Below are 19,569 nucleotides of genomic sequence, written 5' to 3'. Positions count from 1 at the left end.
AAAGATGACAATTGATAAAAAATATTAGGCCTATCGGCTAGTACTTTTATTTTGAATGTTTGGTGTATTTTAGATGAATGTTTTGTCCCATAAACCTGCAATAGTTATCCCAGTAGTTCAAATGGCTATATAGCCTGCGTATCAGTTTATTTGAACAAAGTAATTAAAAGCAATCAGGCTGAGCAACTAATACAGTTTGTTGTAAAAGCTTTTCTTGCCATGTAGGCAGGGCCGGATTTAGCTGAAGGGGGGCCCGGGGCACTTTTAGATCGGGGGGCCCCCCTGCAAAAAAAATTTTCGCGTCTACGGCGCGAAAAACTGCCTCTGCGTCTACAGTAGCATCAATCCAGAACTGCACAGCATTTTGCAGAAACTTCAAAGGCTGAAAGGAAGAAAAAAATAACACATAACACAACATTTTTTCCTCGTAGGGGGGCCCTTCAAAAGTCGGGGGGCCCGGGGCACCTGCCCCCTCTGCCCCCCCCTAAATCCGGGCCTGCATGTAGGTGACTTTTTCAGTAATCTTATTCAATAGAAACATATTCCATGACACTAATTCTCAACCATCGTGGAATAAGATTGTTTAATTGGCGTTCAAAGAACGCTGGTTCAACCCCCATTTAAAGTAGCATGGGTCTCGGCGGGCAAACTGTTAATTCTATTCAAATATTCTTATGCATTTGAAATGAAGCAAACTGTTGAGACTTCAAATTTTGTTTATTTTTCAGTGCATATGTAAATATATTTATTTTGGCAAAATTTTATTTGTATAGCCTAAACATAAACACAAAGCCATTGCATATAGCATCTACATTCAGTCTATATTATAATGTAATAACGATTCGGTTGGTAACGCGTTGAAAAAACCAAAAATAATAAAAAAAATCTTTCATCGCTAAGATAATATGGTGTTTGTTGATCCACAGAAGAAGGAATCAAACACAAAAAGATGCAAACGTCCAAATGATGTCGAAACTTCTCACCATGATGCAGAAAACCCAATCGACTCTAACTCTTCTTCCACAAACTCCACTTTGATCTCAGAAGAGATAATGAATGCATCAAATATGAATTCTAGCAAATTGAGGTACTAATGACTCATTAAGCAAGAACGTTAGATTTGCATCGGCCATCGTCGTGTGACGATAAATCTTGTAAAAAGTAGAATGAAAAGTATAACTATATGCTCAATTGTTGTTGCGTGTTTTTCTTTGAAAAATTTAACTGTTTTTTGTTCTTTTTTTATCAGTGCGTTGTCTTTCTATCAAGTGCTTATCAAAACACAAAAATCTGTACTGTATCAATCTTTTAAATTTGTCTGTCAAAAGGACCTTTTAAACTGGTTTTATAGTGTAAAGTTACTGTCGTTGCGTAGCCTTCTGCTATCTTTTGTAATGCTTGGGGAAAACGAGTTTTTAAAAGCGTACTTTTAAAAGCATATTGTTTATGTTTTTTCGTCATGAAGCTAACAAAGAGCGTGGGCGTTCCAAAGTTGTACGTCAACGCTTTACGCTGCATGTTCTACTCTATACAAATAAAATTCAATTGTTGCTCACAAACCTCAGAGAGGAAGGCAGTTCCAATATCAACACATCACCACTGCTCTGCGAGAAGGCAATCACCGGAAGTGAAGTCACAAACGGAAGTGTGGAGGAATCTCTGGACTTAAGAATGCGTGCACCTTCCCGTACGTCACCTGAATCTATCAATGGAAGAAATCGGGTTGGCGAATCAAAAGCAAAAGTAAGTGAAAAGAAAAATATTTTCACTCAGAGTTAGTCTACGTGGATGGTTGCACATGATCTTTTGTTTCTAAATTCCTTGATAACATTTGTCTGAAAGATTTATTTTACCTAAATTTCTCCCCAATGACTCAGTTGGTTAAGCGCATAAACAAAAAAACGTCAAGATCATGCGACGCTGGTTCCACTCTCGAGGTGTGCGGTTTTACCACTTCAAAGACATCTCTCCGTTTAGTGGCACCTAGTGAATAGACAATTCACAGACAGCAACACTTCAACAATCAGAAACTTTACCCAGTCAATTGCGGTGACCGGGTCTTCGTCAATGGTTCAGGGTCTTTACAAGTACAGTATGTAAAACTACCAAGATAGATTAACGTTCCAAAAACGCTCAGTCTGAAAATAAACATTTCCAAACTAATCAATGATTAGACTCTTATGCAAAATTGATGTTGTGTTATTACCGTAGCAGTTTTTTTTCCGTGGTAGAAAAAAAGAAACAGAACCATAAAGTCATGTTTGGTAACATTTTACCTCTATTCTTGTTATAAACATAACACATAGACTAACTTTAATAAACAACTTAATCAAAAGTGCTCAAGGTAATACGTCACGAATAAACATGTTAAAACTTAATTTGTTTATCCTGTCCGTTAACATTTCAACTTTCTGTTGTCTTTAAAATATGTTGCAGTGATGTGAAAAGGCAGCGGTAACTTTTAGTAAAGTTGTATCGATGCTGCATATACTGCATATAATTACCATAAACGGAAGCTACTGTATGTTCATCAGGTACCCGGTCATTTGGTCGACAGGACGTTTGGTCGACAGACATTTGGTCGACAGGACGTTTGGTCGACAGGACGTTAGGTCGACAGAACGATTTATTTTAGGGTTAGGGTTAGTTAACTAATCATAACCCTAATCTAACCCTGACTCTAACCCTAACCCTAACCCAAAAATGAATCGTTCTGTCGACCTAACGTCCTGTCGACCAAACGTCCTGTCGACCAAATGTCTGTCGACCAAACGACCGTGCACCGTTCATCAGCGGTAAATGAGGAAATCATTTGATTGCTTCACGTTGTGCCCACTCTCGCATGTAACGTTTAGAAGCAACAAACAAACAAACAAACAAAAAACAAAAAAAACTCAAAAACAAATGTCCGCAAAACAAAAAAGAATGACCTGGACATGAATGTAGGCTGCTCTTCATAAGTTTGTTTAGTTTTTATTAAATGTGCGTGAGTCACTACGTATTGTAAACTTGCAAAAAAATTTCAATCAGAGTTTTGGGTTAAATAGAATTGTAAAAGATTTTTTTCGTGGGCTCAATTTTCTGAGCCCAAAGCTGGATATGTTTTCTGAGCTATCTATCTTACAGTGAAAACAGATTTTGTTGTCTTTTCTGTACAAACCTTATTCCGCTTTTTCAAGGTGGCCTTTACGAACAGAATTGTCAACATATTGTACGACCAACATAAAAAGCTAAAAAGAGTTTTAAGAAGAAACATAGCGTCACAACGATATAAGAAACTGTCGAGTCTGACTGCAATAAAATTATGCTTCGTAGCATATTGAAAGGCAAATAAACAATCTCTTTCACTCACACTCATAAGATTGTCTCCAAAAGCGACTGGAGAGCGATTGGAAGTCGTCGTAATGATTTCGCATACAACTTCCATACCGCGATGTAAGAAGCGACAAATAAATATCACAGCCAATTTGAAACGGTTTGTTTTGAAGCAAAGGTAGATTGTTGATCTACTGTAGGCTAGCCTACTACAGATAAAATGAAAAGTTTTTGTTACAAGCGAGATTTTGTGTGTCTTGGATTTATTGTAGGTTGATGAAGACGGAAATGACATGATGTTAATGGAAAGGAGTTGCTTCACTATAGAAGAAGAAAAAAGTAGGATTTTTTTGTGTTTCTGTGTAATTGTGAGTTTTCAAGAAGTGGCTTAAATTATATATTTTTTATTTAAAACCCTGATATTTTTGTAATTAGAAAAAAACTTTAACTTCATAAGCTGACGCTGATAAATCTGTTTCATTAATTACAGACCTCTACAGAGAGCGTCTTCCTTCCCGGAAAATATCGAATCGACGGAAATTCTCCAATGCAAAGGGTGATGAGTGGCTTTGTTTAACATTAGTTAATAGTTTGGTGACGTCATATTAGGTTATGATTTAAGCGTAAATACTAAACATGTATCTGAATTGAAAGCAATTGAAACCGAAAATTACCAACTTTGAGTGGTGCTAGTGGTATTGCATATTAATGTTACTTCTAGTATCTAAAATCTGATTGCAAGCTACCACAGCAAAACTTATAGTAGATTTTACAATGCTCTTTATGAAACTGGTTCATTCACTTGCTTTGATAACCATAATAAACGTATGCCGTGTCAATCAGTAGGTTTCATTGAATTTCGTGTTGAAACTTCTTGGCTTATCTGCATGCATTGCATATGCTTTCTCTGAGAAATCAAAATCTGAGAGAACAGAATTGTTTTTTCACAGTAAGGGAAAAAGTTTACACAGGCGAGCACCGAGCATTTGATTCTACCGTTGCACACAATCAACGAAGTTGCCGTTGAAGAAAACAAAATTACTTGTGAATGAAATTAGCTGTTTTACCTCAAATTTCCTATCTTGTTTCACATCGATAGAGCATCTCTCTCCTGATGACAAACCTTCCTGCAGTTGTCTGTTTTATATTGTCATTTTCGACGTTTATTAAACCCAGCAAGTAAATGTTTCCTTATCGTTTGCATCACTGCTGCATCACTAGACGTTAAAGTGATGCACAAAAACTTTTCGTGGGTTGAGTTAATCGACACGTAGTAAACCACGTCTCAAAAAGCAAAAAAGTTTTCGCAGCTTATGAATTTTGGCCATACACAACTCACACACTGTGATTTCAGACAAACAAGATTATGGAAGACGTCAAGCCTCATTTCATTCAAACAAGTAAGTTCAGCTTCTTGGAAGTACGAATGAGTTTTGAGTACATGCAGTCAGTAGCGTTGACATGGGAGTTCAGGAAGTACTTTTGGGTCGGGATGATTTTAGGCCTAGGGGTTAATAAGCCGTAATTTATTCAAGGGGGTCGGGAACTTGAAGAAACCGCTACATATCGTTTGGATACAAAACGTTTTTTGTAGAAGTGTCTTGATTTTAGGGACGAAAATCTCATCGGTACAGCCCAAATTATCCACTCAATGGCTCTGCATGCAGTTGCTGTGCAATTGGTGTGCTTTAGAGTAGTCAACATGTAAGTAGACACACCACAATGAGGTATCAGATATAAATTTAAAAAGTCTTACCTTTGAAGGCATTATTCAAATTGACATTATTTCTGATTTATTTTAGGGGAAAGAAGAGATATTCTGATGAACAAAATTCATGGTCCAAAAGTAGTTATGAGAACAGAATGGCGCCAAGCTACAAGTATCCCCATGACATAACGCCACGACTTGTAGATGATTATCACCGAGACAATCTCAATGATTATCGTTTTAGCTGTAATGACAACTTGTACGACATCAGGAGACTAACTGCCCACAACCTTTCCCTCGGCGAAAGGCGTTCGCCTCCTGGTGACCAAGATTCCCGCCAACTTCCTCATCTCAATTGTGACAAATTCATCGACTTAAATTCAACATCACAACGTTTGCGAAGACATTTTGATAAATTTTCTCCGATCTTGGATCAGCTAAGGATAGAGCTGACGTCACAACACCAAACAAGTTGTGATGACCAATTGCTCAATCACCATGACGACAGTTGTCATGGAAATGAAGACTCTCGTCTTTTGTAAGTAGATTTTTGCAATACAAGATACGCCAGAAATCCACAACACAGAAAATTTGTAGACTGGTGGTTGTCCATTTAAATATTATTTAAGCGGAAAATATTACTGTAATATCTAATGAAGCATACCTAAATTAACGAAGCAGTAAATCTTACTGTGGTAATCGAATAAAGCATCTTTTTCACCCAGCATTAGAGTTTTACTATACGTCATTAAAAAACAAAAAAGTTAGGTTAAAACGTCTTTTGTGTTTTAGTGGAGCATACAAAGCGCCTGTCAATGTCTTGCAAGATCAATCAACTCAATGCGAAGCACCTTCTTTTTCCACCAAGGACCGATTCTCGAACAACTCAATTTATTCCCGCCAAAGCTACCTACCTCCTCATCTGCCTCACCGTTCTAAAATTTCGAATCTCGGTGTCCATTCCGTCACATTGCATCGGGGCGATCATGATAACCGGCGGGAAACAAAGGCTCGAAAGTCCGCAAAAAGTGAAAGTGCATTCCAATCTCTAAACAACGAGTGCAATCCACATGTGGTGGACCTTCATGATCACGCTATTCCAATAGTATCGCCCTCTTCCAAGAAGGGACGCTTGTTGTCCATGTCAGATGGACACGTTTCGAAAGAAAACGAAAGGTAAGAAGTTTTAAAAACTACATTATATACAGTAGACTACATAACCCTGTGACGACTGCTACGTAGCTTGACTTGATCCGAAAATTTGAGTGCAAGGTAATTATCTAAGCTTGTTCTTGGACTAAGAAAGAGCCTTTCGTGAACACTAATTTTTTGAAAATATCTGTGGATGAAGGTGTTAACTTGAAAATGAGTGACCGACAGTTCTTTTTTTGTTTTTTAGTTCCAGCTTGAATTTTTTTTTAATTGATGTGTTGTTTCCAGCAACGGGCCTTCACCTAAAGTATGCAATAAATATGCTAGGACAACCCTGGTGGCAGAACGATGCATGTCATAAAACAGAAACAACAAACATTTTGGTGTACTATGAGTTTGTGATGCCCAATACGACTCTGTCAATCACGATGACCGTGCCAGCGTCCGAGATTATGTTTCCCAAGAGACTTTATTGAGGACCTTATTTTTCTGCAAACTTTCCCAATTTTACACTGTTGTCACTGCACTGTAGCATTGGAAGGTGGAATAAACGCTTCGGTCAAATGACACGTCTTAAATATCCGGACAAGCTGACACGCATGACTGCTCTAAAGAACAAAATGATTTGCAACGAAAACACTTTGAGGCGAATGAGCTACAGCGCACCACCTCCTCCATTGCTTGATAGAAACACCGGCAGGTGAGACTTTGCTCAAAAAACAAATTACTTTTTTACCCGTTTGTTTCTTTACTCACAAATGTACAATGAAAAATACTTTTTTATGCGCCAACTACCTTATGTAGACTTGACTTTTGTTAAGACCGACTTAAGCCGCCTTAAGTCTGGTTTCTGAATTCCGTCAAAGACCAAAAAACTGATTTGTCTTGAAATGTTACTAGAAATAAGCTGCAGCATAACTAAAGGCTTTTGCCAAGGCGCAAAACTGGATTTTCGTTCCAAAGTACGTCAAAAATCATCTTTTGACCCAAACCATAGGAACGAATGTGGTCATTTTTTAAATTTATCTCACCAAAGGGCGCACACATCTCGTTTACTTTTTTCAGATACTGTAGGCCCACTACAAATTGGGTCTTGTTCTTTTTCGTGCTTGGTTGGTAGAAAAATAATTTTGGTGGCAAAGATAATTTAAAAACGTAAATGTTAATGTTTAATTTCGAACCACAAGTAGGCTATCAGTCATCACTAACCCGGGTTCTACACCAGCACTCACTGTAATTTCCAATTGAACGTCATTTGTCATGATTCGTGACTCAAGTTTTTACTAAATTTACAATATTTTTCAGGCAATACTAACATTAAAAAGACCTCGATTGGTTTCAAGCTTTTGAAACAATTGCAATATAATTTCTAACATGTGTTATTAATGACAGACACCACAATAACTGGAACCAGTAATTCCGCTTCCAAAATAAAATGTTATGGTTCCAAATCGAGGTCAAGTTGAGTTAACCAGGTTCCGTCATCGTTCGATAACAATTTATAATGAAACCTTTTTAGTCGACTGCAAAAGTCGTTCAAGAAAGCTGCTTGGAAAGACAGAAGCGGTCGTGTCGCTTTCTCAAAACGGAATAAATTGAAATTCACATTCCCGCATGTTGCCGGCACTCATTCAAGATTTCACAGATCGAGAAGACCTTTATCGTTTATGAATTCCACATCCAATGAACATAATCTTTTTCAACGTCATAATGTTTGTGGCATTAAGTCACAACAGCGTCATCGCTCTTCTAAGAGGTATCATAAACTTGTTACCGCGGTTGATGACATGGGAGAATGGTCACTGGATGAAGTTTGCAAGTTCCTGCGCATCATCGGGTGTGATCAATACCAACAGGTAGGGGCTAACTGGCCTGGTCAACTAAGTCATTAAAGACAAGCAAAACAAAGTAACCTTAGCGGGTTTAAGAATGAATTACATACAAAATGTAATACATTAAATATGTTTAATCCGTTAAGGTTACTTTGTTTTGCTTGTCTACGGTTCACAAATATAAACTCTCTACCAAAGCTTTATAAGTCATTAAACTGGATAAGTTTAAAAGTTTTGCTAGCTAAAAGAACATTCTTCTTGCAACAGTGCAAGATGTAGCCTACGTCGAAAGCGGTTCACCGAATTAAACAAATGTCTTCTTTATTTGTTAAGAGTAGGCTAGAAAGTCTTGCATATCCTTCAACCAACTTATTTCAATTAGGAAATAACTTTCTCTTTATTATTTTGTCATCACTATCTTAGTGCTGGTTGCAGGATATCACCCAGGGCAAACATATTCTCTTTTGCATTGCAGGTCTTCCGAGAGCATGAGATAGACGGAGATGCTCTTCCACTTCTGCATGAACACCACCTTACAGAAAAAATGGGTCTAAAAATGGGCCATGCGCTTAAAGTTATTGCTCAAGTGCACCGCTTTCTTGGCAGTAGAAGCTGTTTCTTGTCGAAATGTTCTTCCATATCTTCCAACTCAAAATAATCTTCGGAGGTTTTGCTGCCATCAGTAAACTCCTGAAAAATGAGCAGATGTTGTCGTTTTTCTGGATCAAAGAAAACTTTACTTCCGAGTGAAAAAACGCGTAAATAGATGGAATCATGGTAAAACCTTTAAAATGAAAAAGCCGCAAAGAGTTTTCAATCCTAAATAACATCTCAATAGATTTATTATCCCACAGCCAAAAAACATCAGGTACAGTTGTGAATGAAGCTGTGCAAGTCGTCATAGTGATGTTTCGTCAGTGATGAAGGCTTCATCCGATGACGCCTAACTGACACATTTTCGTTGCCATCGCTATACATTTTTTCAACTTATAAATTGGTCACCACACTGCACTTCCCAATAGACTCTGCCTCAGAGTTGCAAAAAAGCCCAGACTTTTCAGGTCGGTTTCGGACTGACGTTTCAACAAACAGGGTCAAATTAAGGGCCAAACGCCATGGCTATCGTAAATTGCTAAGTGGGCTAGCTTACTTGAGTTGCGAGTTTGATTTATTTTGAAAATTGAACTTTCTGGCCATTTTCGTGGCTTTTCCTTCAAATTATGTTTTTCTGGCCACAGCTTTTACAGGCGTTTACATTTTCAGGTCTATAGGTCTACGACGTGTAATTACATCCAACTCGTCTCTTATTAATGATTATGTATTATTTTTTATATTAGTGACATTCAACTTTCTTCAGCAGCAGTGTTTTTATGTAGGCCTCCTAGCTTGTAGAAACTTTATTAAATATTTACAGTTTTAAAACTCTAAAACGGTGGGTTGTATTTCATTTGAGACATTGTTTTTATTGCATGATAATTTTTCAACTGTGTTGCTCTTCAAATATTTTCAATTTAGTTGCTCACTTTGAAGGCGATCGTTGCACCTAAGCTATCACTCAAACGCTATTTGCCATAGTAGCTCTTGCAATCAGTTTTATTATCCTTTATGCTTTTTCATTCTATTGCATTTATGAAGTTCTGTTTCATCTTCATCATTATAATGCGTACAGTATCTATTTAATCAAATTGTTTTTTTTAAGATTGTTGTTGCATTGCAATTCTTTTACGCACAATATCACTGTGTTTACCGTTTGATAAATTAATGGAAAGCTCCAAGAAGAGGGTTAATGCATCACTTTTAACACTTGTTCATTTTATGATGTTTCAAACTTGTACCTTTAAAGCTGATGACATAGGAACCACAGATTTATTAAAAAAATCGGCGTATCTTTTTGTATTTAGGTCAATGTTTCTCACATAAGACGTTCTCTTGCATAATATGTAAATCCTTGGGTGACAAATCAATTTTCTGTAGAATTTGTATGCGCAATATTTGTAGAAAAAAATTGAAAGCAGAAAACTTTGTTACAAAATAATGCCACGTACATTAAATTGATTCAGTAATCATAACAGTTTTCACTCATTTTTACGTTGACATCCAGAAGTATCTTTCTGCATCTAACAATGTACGACTAAAACATAATATTTTTAGCGCAATGGTCAGGCTAGTTTGAACTCAGTTTACCAATGTGGAAACGTCTCTAAAAACTGGTTATGATACAACGAGCTTCACTTGTAAAAACGCCATACAAAACTACTACTACACTATACTATTGACAAACCTTTGACGAACTTTACGCAAAACAACATTTCAAAGGCATTCCTTAAAATTTACCGGCGATTTCTCATTTTTGATACTTGCTTTATGAATTGCATTTTTCTCCAATGCATGACGAAATGAGCTAATTTAAATTTAGAAATGAGATGATAGCAAAGCTATTTTGGTCAAGTTTCGCTAAAAAAAAATGTTCAGCCAAATGTACTATTCCGACTTGAAAGTTCATGTTTGTACTATTGAATGTATAGTTTATTTTTATCATTGTAATCGTTGTAGGTCAATAGCTTAGTGATATTGTATTATTTATTATCATGTTGAACATACGCCAGTTATTAAACCAACAGTATTTATTTGTAAATTGTTATTCCTCCTTGCACTGTTGCTTTTTTTTCGTTGTTTTTTATTATTATATTAGGCCTATACTCAAGCAACATGTCAAAGCGCTGATAGACTCTTAACACGTGAAGTTTGTGGGACTGAATCATAATTTTGTCAGAAAAAAAGCAAACAGAAAAATATGCAGTCAGTGCGATAGCCGTTCGTGAAAAAGAATAAGTTTTAAGCATGGTTTTAACTCTGCGTGCATGGGCGTACGCAGGATTATGAGCAGGTGGAGGCCAGGGGGGTTTCGATTCAATTTGACGTTTTTTTTTATAAAGAATAACTACAATTTGGGTAGAGAGATAACTTTTTTAAACTATAAACAAACATAACTCAGCAACAACACTACATTTAACATTATAAAAAATAAGCGAACGTTTTCGGCTAGTCATACAAGCGAACGTTTACCAAGAACAATTAATTTTACAAGTCAAATACTTGACCTGTTTTGCTGCGTAATTTTTCAGTTATTATTTTGTATGAGCAAATTAAGTAGTTTCCCAAATAATTAGATTTGACCATATTTTTGCTGTGATACTGCCCGATTCTTTAGTATTTCTTTTAAAATATTTCTATAGGCTTGAAAAGTGATGTATGACTAGCCGAAAACGTTTGCATATTGTTTGTTGCTTTTATTATGTTAAATGTAGTTTTGTTGCTGAGTTTTGCTTATTTATGGTTTAAAAGAGTAACTACATCAAGTTATATTACTGAAATATTTTTAAAGCGACAAAATCGAAGGTTAATGACGCTTTTTCATACCATAACGACCTCGTTTGCTGTTTTGAATAATGTAAATAAAAAGATAAAACAACCATACCACTATCGTTTTTTGATCTACAGTCAGAAATAGAAATCTGAATGTTTTTATCTGTCGTATGATAATTATCGCAATCGTTTATACAACCTATTGCAATTGATCGCAGAGTTCAAAAATAGCCGGAGCCTCAATCCTTTATTTATTTTGTCTTTTCCAATATTGACGGTTTCAAACATCCTTGGGCAATCTCACCTACATTGAGCTAAAGGCAGTAATTAAACGCTCTGACGCCACCTAGGAGTTGTGAAATAGAGTTTAGAAACACATGACTTGATGCAACAAACTTCCACCAAAGGAAGTCCTATCTTTGAAGCTCGAACGTAACCTACAACTGACAGGCCAAAAATCAAATTTATGAAACTATTTTTGTTGTTATGGCAGCAGTTTGATTCCGTGAAAAGATTCTCCAAAAGCACCAGGATAACAATAGTGCAACCTGCAACTGCAACCCTATTTTTACGACCAAAAGGTAAAATAGTTTTAGGCAGCATGATACTTCAATGATGTAATAAACTTTTTAACCACATGGTACGTGTTCAAACACATCTTAACTTTGGCTAACATTACAAATCACCTCTAAAGATCACTTTTAGTTGTACAGATTAGCTTAGTTGGTTAGTGCTCGACTCAAGATCAAGCGACGCTGGTTCGGCTCTCGGTGTGTGCGTGTAAGCAACGCATTTCAGGACAGCTCTTCATATAGCGGAACCAAGTGGATGGGATAATTACCCGGCAACAACACTTCAACAATCGGAACTTCACTTTATCAATCTCAGTAACCGGTCCTGCGTCAAAAGCCTCTACAAGTATGCGAAATTATTAGAAATAATCCGAATAACCTATCAGAGGTTTTGTCAGTCCGAGGATAAAAATTCAAAAGCCAACCAACTTCTTTGATATACCTATTGAAAACAACTTTATAATTTCCTCAATTGCTTATCTTACATGATTTTGTAAAGCTCTCTACAATTGAACTAGTTGCGGATCCAAGAGGGGACACTTGGTCACGTGTGCCTCAAAAATATGAAAAAACTTAATTTTTTTCCGTGCTAGCAAAATTTTCTCTCGGGGACACTCCTAATGGAAATAATTTTTTTATCAAATTTGTTTTTACCTAGAAAGCAGCAAATTTCATCAGGGTTCTAAATATGGTAAAATTTTGACTTTATTTAATGTTTTTGTGTGTCAAAACTTCCTTAGAAATAAAGAACTCTGGAATCTATTCAATAAAAAGTTGCTAGAAAAGTTTGTCTAGCTTACAATCATTAATTTCAATTTCCTTCTGGGAAAATAGTAATATAAAAACAAAAAATGTACCAGGCCAAGAATGACATTTTAATACTTCATATAGCTGTGCCACAGCAAATAATAGATACTACTACACAATTAAGCCTTTACTTTAGCCCACTGGAAGTTGAATAACGCAGCCCCGCATAAATTTTTTTCACTAACACAATATTAAAGGGGTATTAAAGAAAAAACCTGACTTGGCGATTTTCCACGTTCTTTGTGTTTAACATGCTACCATAAAACGATTTTCAATAAAATTTTGCCCCATTGCGGTCTCACCACCATTGTGCGCGTGCTTTTGTCAGAGCTTTCAAAACGAGATTGGCCTGAGCAACGAAGCGTGCGACTGTAAAGAACGTCATAAAGTCTACGTCATAAAGTCTAGCAATCAACCGATCACGCAATAATTGTTACTGCGGGCGATTTGACTGTAGGCTATGTATGTATTTACATCAAAACAGCACATTTTAACATCAAAACAGCAGACAGTTTGCTCAAAACATCAGATTGGTAACGTGGCTTTTGTTATTGCTGGACTTTATGACGTATTCTTGAGCTGTGTTTGCACGTTTTGGTCATTTTGAAAAAAATGAAAATAAATGAAACACTGGACTTTGGGCCTTGCCAGCGCCATTGAAAACAAATTTTTTTGGGTAATTGTTTTTGAAATGTATTCTTGAATGTTCAGTTTACTCATTTTAATGCTTAATTCCGGTTTGAAATTTTCCTTTAGTATGCCTTTAATGTTTCAATTTTTTCGATTTATGCGCCATGACAAAGAAGTCAACCTTTTGATTTTCTAAGAAACCGTTTAAGTTTTCTGATAATAATATAAATCCTTTTGTAGAACAACTTGTCAAAGTTGAGGTTTTTCAATGAAAAAGAAAAACTTATTTTTCTAAGATTGTGATGTGTGATAAAACGATTCAAAATGGTTGACAGAAAATTTTCTAAGTAAGACGGTTGTTTTAATTAGAGTTTTGATCAGATTAGCATGCGAAGTAATAGACAAATCATGTTTTATTATTTGTTGTAGTTATCAGGCATGTTTTTTTCAAGCATGCTTCACACATGAGCAGGCAAATTTTAAAACTTTTTTGAAACTATTTGTTAAATGTCTGCCACTGCGGTCAGTCATAATCAGCCATCGATACACATTCAGTGCAGTTTGATAGCAATTTTGAGAAATGAAAAGTGTAGCCAACTTTTTGCTGTACAAACACCAGCTGTTGACAAATTCAGCAGACAAAGAAGAAACTTATCAACTTGACTTGGATTGCATGGTCATTACTTCAAGAAGTGTTGTAGAGGCATTTTGAACGTATATTAAGGTTTTTAACACTTTTTTGTCAATTGGTTTAGTTTTGATGTAAGTAATCAAATGGTAAGCTTCAAATTTTTCAAACTAATCTCAAATCTCACAATATTCAACGTTTTGTTTTATTTCAAAGAAGAACAAAGCAAGATAAGAAACTCTCTGAAATAAAATAAAAATTTTCCTTCCATCAATGTAAAAATGACAGCTTTGCCTGATTGGGGTCTTGCTCGCAATCTTAGTATCATGCAAAAGTAGTAGCCTACCCTATTATATGTCAATTGCGTAATATACAAACATTATGCATAGCTGAAACCTCAGATGCCAAACTTCCAAGCTTATATGAAATGCCATTAAAACATGCAAACATTTGACCATTATAAGTTACTTTTTCAAAACTGCATCGGTTTATACTCATGCTGCAGCATTTTACTTTAATAAAACTTACTGTCATGGTTTGAACATGTCAATTTTTATATTAGTGTTTTTTTTAACAAGCTCGTTTAAATGTAATGGCACTAATGTCACCTTTTTGGCTGCATAGCCTAGTGGTAGTAAGAGCCCTGGTACTTTTTCGAAAGATCGCCAGTTCGGCACCGCTTAAGAGCGTGTGATTGTGTCTGAAGCAAACCACTTAAAGGCATGTTTGAAGGTGGACATAAAGATTGACTTCCTTGCCTTCCCGTCCACTTAATTAAAATCTTCAACTACCGGGCATAAGCCTGGATACGATGGATTTGTCATTATTGAGACAACAATGAGCGAAAGTAGTAGGCCTAGCCGTGGACGTCGCTATAATAGCACCTGGACTGGAAGCCAAACGCTAGGCCTCATCTTGGGCAGCAAACAGGATTGCCATATTGGCGATTTTAACGCCAAGTGTTAAAAATTTGAGAGTTTTTTAATGCGTTTAGCAGACTACTTTGACTTTGGCATTTTGATATATTTTTGGCGTTTTTTAAAAATATTTCAGCATTGTAAATAGTTTAAAAAACTCTGTTTTATCAATCCGCAGTAGCCTCCTGGAAAGATCGCTCATACGCCATCAGGTTTGAAAAGGCAACTTTTCCCGAATCTTGATGATGCTTTTCATAATATTGCATTTTGGGCTGATTTTGTCAACAGTGTGATTGATTACTACCATAGCCCAAGGTGTTGCGACCGTGCCATATTTTAATCTTAAAATGTATTAAAAAAATGTCAAGTTTCTAAAATTTGGGCGTCAGAACCGACAATATGGCAATCCTGTTTGCTGCCTAAGATGAGGCCTAGCGTTTGGCTTCCAGTCCCCTAGCTTCTTGATCTTGATCTTGTGCTGCACTGTACCAATTTTTGACAACAGTGTTAACGTACGCTGTTTTTCCACTATGATTCAAAACCTCTACGAGTATCCAAAACCGCTAGGATTAGGTTAACAAAGAAGCTTTATCAGGTCAAGAATAAAGATTCCACCATCAATTGATCAATCTGCACGTTCTATGCACAAAAAGATAAGACTTCGTTGATCGTTTTGAGGCAAATTTTTCTTTAAATCTTTCAAATGACGACCAAAATGAAATGTTTTGACAATATCAAGCAAGTTACATGCATGCCGGAAATACTAACAAAAATAAGAGACAGAACAAAATGGGGAGAGTTCATAAGGGAGGTCACAGCTGATCAAGCACCATCAATTTGTTGAAGAAGAAGAATTTCTCATGTTCATCTTGTAAACAGTTGCTTCACCGTACAGATTCACATCAAGCAAATATCAAAGCCTGATTTAGATTCATTGATAAAAAATTTGAAAACCATTTGCAAATATCACATCCATGGTTTGATACGTCGTCTTTTTGTCCACTAAAGAACTACAATGACAGCTTACGCACTGGTGCAAAGCTTTTCAACTATGCTACCCATGTCTGCATAGAAATGACAGGCCTTTCAAAGTAACTGTGATGATTAAACAAACATGCTCCACTTGGCACTTAGTGAGTTCAACTACAAAGTGTATTTCAATTTTATTTTTAAAATTAAATACATAATTCAACATAAGAAGAAATATGGACCATACCCTTAAAAAGCCGTTTGTTTAGATGTAAAATATTGTATAAAGTTAGAAATTATTAAATTACTGTAAATGTCTAGGTCAACAATGATACAAAAAAGCTGTCACAGTTTGATACAAAACAAAATTGAAAAATTTCTAATTTCTTACAGACAAAGGCGTTTGACACAGTTTAAGGAACTCAAAAACAGATCGAAGTTATATTTCAATTCGTTATTTGCTTGGATCTCAGTCTGTCAAGAGGATCAAGTATCGCGTATCAAGAAAAAGGCTTTACTAATTTTTTCTGTCTTATAAATCAAGCTCGTTACGAAATGAATGTGATTCGCAGTTTTACGTTTGTATTAGGCAGCTGGAATTAAAGAGATTGTAAATCATTAGTTTATCACTCGATGTATTTTGCATTTAATGAATCCAGTCACTATTTTTAGCGTGAGTCTTTCACAATGAATAGATTAATTAGAAGCCTAAAGCTTTTTTCAATGGGTTAGAATCTACGTCTAGATTTGAAACTGATTCAATTTTTGCTTTTAATATGCGTAATACAAAGGCTTTGTGGTAAATTATGAAATTAACTTCAATAGTCCACTAATACCTTGTTTTATAACACCTTTACTTTCAGAGCTCATTAGAAAGATTGATGTAGGCTTACTTTGCACTTACAAGACGTAAGCAAGACTATTTGTACAGCAAGAAAACCTTTATCCAAATTGAAATATTGAAGTAGGAATTTCAGTATAAAAACAAAAAACTATCAGCAATCACGTGGTGGACAAGCAGTCAAGAAACATTTTTTATTAACCTTTATGCTTCATGACCTTCAAAGTAGGCTACCTGTTTAAAAATCACAAAGGTAAAAAATTGTATACACCGCAAGTCACAAGTGAAACTATCAAAAATCGAGACTGGAATTACTGAACTGCAGTGCGAGGTACTTCCAAAACACCAGGAGTATTTTTCCGATGGATTGTCATGCTTTCAAGCTATTTTCTAATCATCATCTCCCCTTGTTGGTAATTGTGTTTTTGAATATTTTCACAAGCAAAGTCCACAGTTCTTGGTTGTAAGTACCCTATTTTGTTTTAATTAATTATAGTTTTTAATTAAATGATTTACCTACCATACAGTTTTATATTTTATCAAAAAAAAGGTTAAATTTAACAATTATTTTATTGCTAACTGCACTGCGTGGTGATAAGGGCGAAAATCTATTGTATTAGGATGGAGGTTCACAAGTTTGAAAAACAAACTTTACGTCCAATTTTTCATAAGTTCAAGTTTGATAGAAATCTAATCTGATATGACTTTAATTTTGTGTGCAGAGCAATGCCACGCTTTTTGAACCAGTTGTAAGGTACATTTCTTATTCATTGCGAACACCGAAGTTTTAATTTTATTTTCGAAGTATGTGGTCTTTTCTCAAGTTCAAGTTAAAGAATTTTCATTTTTTAAGTTAGACGAATACACTTAGTTCCTTTAAGTCAAATTCATGTTCTTGATAACTTTGCTACAGAGGTGAATGAAACTTGATTGGATTTACAGTAATTGGCTTGTGATTGGAGTTAATGCTACACCTAGCAATTGCCCTTTGAGAGCAAAATTTGCAACCGTTCTGTTCTATCCAATGTTTATCAACAAATACTAGACGTCAGCGCAGCTAATTTACAAAATAATAATTTAAAGAAAACTAGCTAAAATCTTTAACAAAATCGACAGCGTATTTGATCTTTAAAAGTGACTTTGAAGAAACGTTTTATGGTAACAGTCTAATTTGATTAAACAAGACTCTTTGACAAATTATCCTCTATAGACGTAGGCAACCAAAACTTGTATTGTCTGAATGCGACTCACCAGAAAGGAACAATACGATTTTAATTGAGAAAGATTTTGGGTCTCTGTCTGATGATGTTAGGGAGGTGAAATAACGGTACCGGTACGAAAAGTTGTGATGTATTATAGATAAAAAAGTGATTTTAAATTTGTTGTTCATCTCATTTAATGTCCCGGTGCCATCAACAAGCTTATAGCTGCAAAAAGAAGCACAAGATACAAGAAACTTGAAGGAAGAACAATTAAATGATTTGCTGCATTTCTCTGCTACTTTTATGACCTCTTTTAATCACCGCACTCAATAACAATGAAGAGTTCCGCATTCTTGTAGGCAAAATGTGACATGTTCTGTGCGTGATGCCCAGACATTTGTTTATAAACATCTTACCACAGTAAAGCACGACTTTTTTAAATTCCTTATGGGGTGAAACATATTTAGTCAAAGTCGGTTAAACTTATCAGTGTTTGTTCCAATAAAAAAAAAACACTTTACCAATCATATTCTGAAATATTGAAACTGCTTGAGTTTTTTTTGTCGCAGGTATGCGTTGTTCTCAATGCTTCACAAAGCGAGTAGTGTCACTGCAGCACGTAGATGCGCAGCCGAGTACACTATTACATGATAAATATATTTCTTTTCTAAATACCAGGCAATGTTAAGATTCGGCAGCCTACCACTTCTAAAACGTCTTTGATTTGACCCGACACGGCATCGAACCGATGCGTGCCGATTCTCAGGTGGACACTGTAACCACACGTGTTTTCTAATCAAGCACTTCCCACCGGTTTGTTTCGGGCAAGGAAACCTCAGTAGCTTATGAGATGCAGCTTTGTTATTGGACATTCACCACTTTAGCATAGACAAGGAACATTCTGCATCTAAAAACCTTTCATCTCGAAATGTTAATATTGACCCTGTGATGGCTATAACTGTCCTGCATATTGGTACAGATTCTTTTTAACATTTGCAAAAGGATAGGTGCTTTTTGCATGTAGTCTAGTAAACATACTCTCTACTTGCTCCTATGTGAAGCGTGATTGCGCAATGGTTTGTCAGTGTTGCTGATAAAATGTTTTTGAATTTCTGTGTTTTAGTTACCAGCCAAACATTTAAAAAAAATTGAAATGATGCCTGCAAACACAAAAACAGTTACGAATTTTTATTGAGAAAAGTTTATATTTTTGTGTGTAGAGATTTTCTTTCATTGCTGCTTAACTAATTTACCGTACGAACACTCATTGCAAATTTGATTGCTAGCTTATAGGAAAATGCCTGTCGTTATTATTTTTGCTGCGAAAAAATTTTGTACAATAACTCAGTAAGTATGCAGACGTCTGTAATCAATGCAAAGAAAGTAACATTTTCTAGCTGGGTTCAAATTTTCACTGTACCATTGCTAGGATGCTACTGCATAATATCTGTGTGGTATCTTTGTGGCAATAAGGTAGCAACTTAGAACACGTCGCTATATCTTGGCAAGGCATACAATTATCAGCAAGTGGATACAAGGACTGTTTCCTTACCTTCCCCACCACTTGATGTAAACCATTATACATTACGAGCACGCTTGCGTAAATAACGAAAATATTCGTTTCGCATTT

General features: G+C 35.8%; 2 protein-coding genes across 2 annotated transcripts; both read left to right on the top strand.

Moving 5' to 3' along the window:
- The first annotated feature begins 905 nt into the window (after window positions 1-905).
- On the top strand, window positions 906-7,928 carry LOC145766700 (uncharacterized). Its single transcript, XM_082578410.1, has 10 exons — window positions 906-1,087; window positions 1,566-1,743; window positions 3,588-3,654; window positions 3,806-3,871; window positions 4,670-4,715; window positions 5,118-5,561; window positions 5,816-6,199; window positions 6,708-6,875; window positions 7,695-7,798; window positions 7,903-7,928. Exons 1-10 carry the CDS (start codon window positions 906-908, stop codon window positions 7,926-7,928), a joined length of 1,665 nt encoding a protein of 554 aa, XP_082434536.1.
- Window positions 7,929-7,938: 10 nt separating this feature from the next.
- LOC145767202 (sterile alpha motif domain-containing protein 7-like) lies at window positions 7,939-11,472 on the top strand. The gene is made up of 2 exons (XM_082578978.1): window positions 7,939-8,031; window positions 8,483-11,472. The coding sequence occupies exons 1-2, from the start codon at window positions 7,963-7,965 to the stop codon at window positions 8,663-8,665; spliced, it is 252 nt and encodes an 83-aa protein (XP_082435104.1). The 5' UTR covers window positions 7,939-7,962; the 3' UTR covers window positions 8,666-11,472.
- Window positions 11,473-19,569: the final 8,097 nt, after the last annotated feature.

The sequence above is a fragment of the Aplidium turbinatum genome, chromosome 3, assembly GCF_918807975.1.
Source record: "Aplidium turbinatum chromosome 3, kaAplTurb1.1, whole genome shotgun sequence".
Lineage (NCBI taxonomy): Eukaryota > Metazoa > Chordata > Ascidiacea > Aplousobranchia > Polyclinidae > Aplidium > Aplidium turbinatum.
The sequence above is the reverse complement of the archived record's forward strand: the minus strand, read 5'-3'. Positions and strand labels throughout refer to the sequence as shown.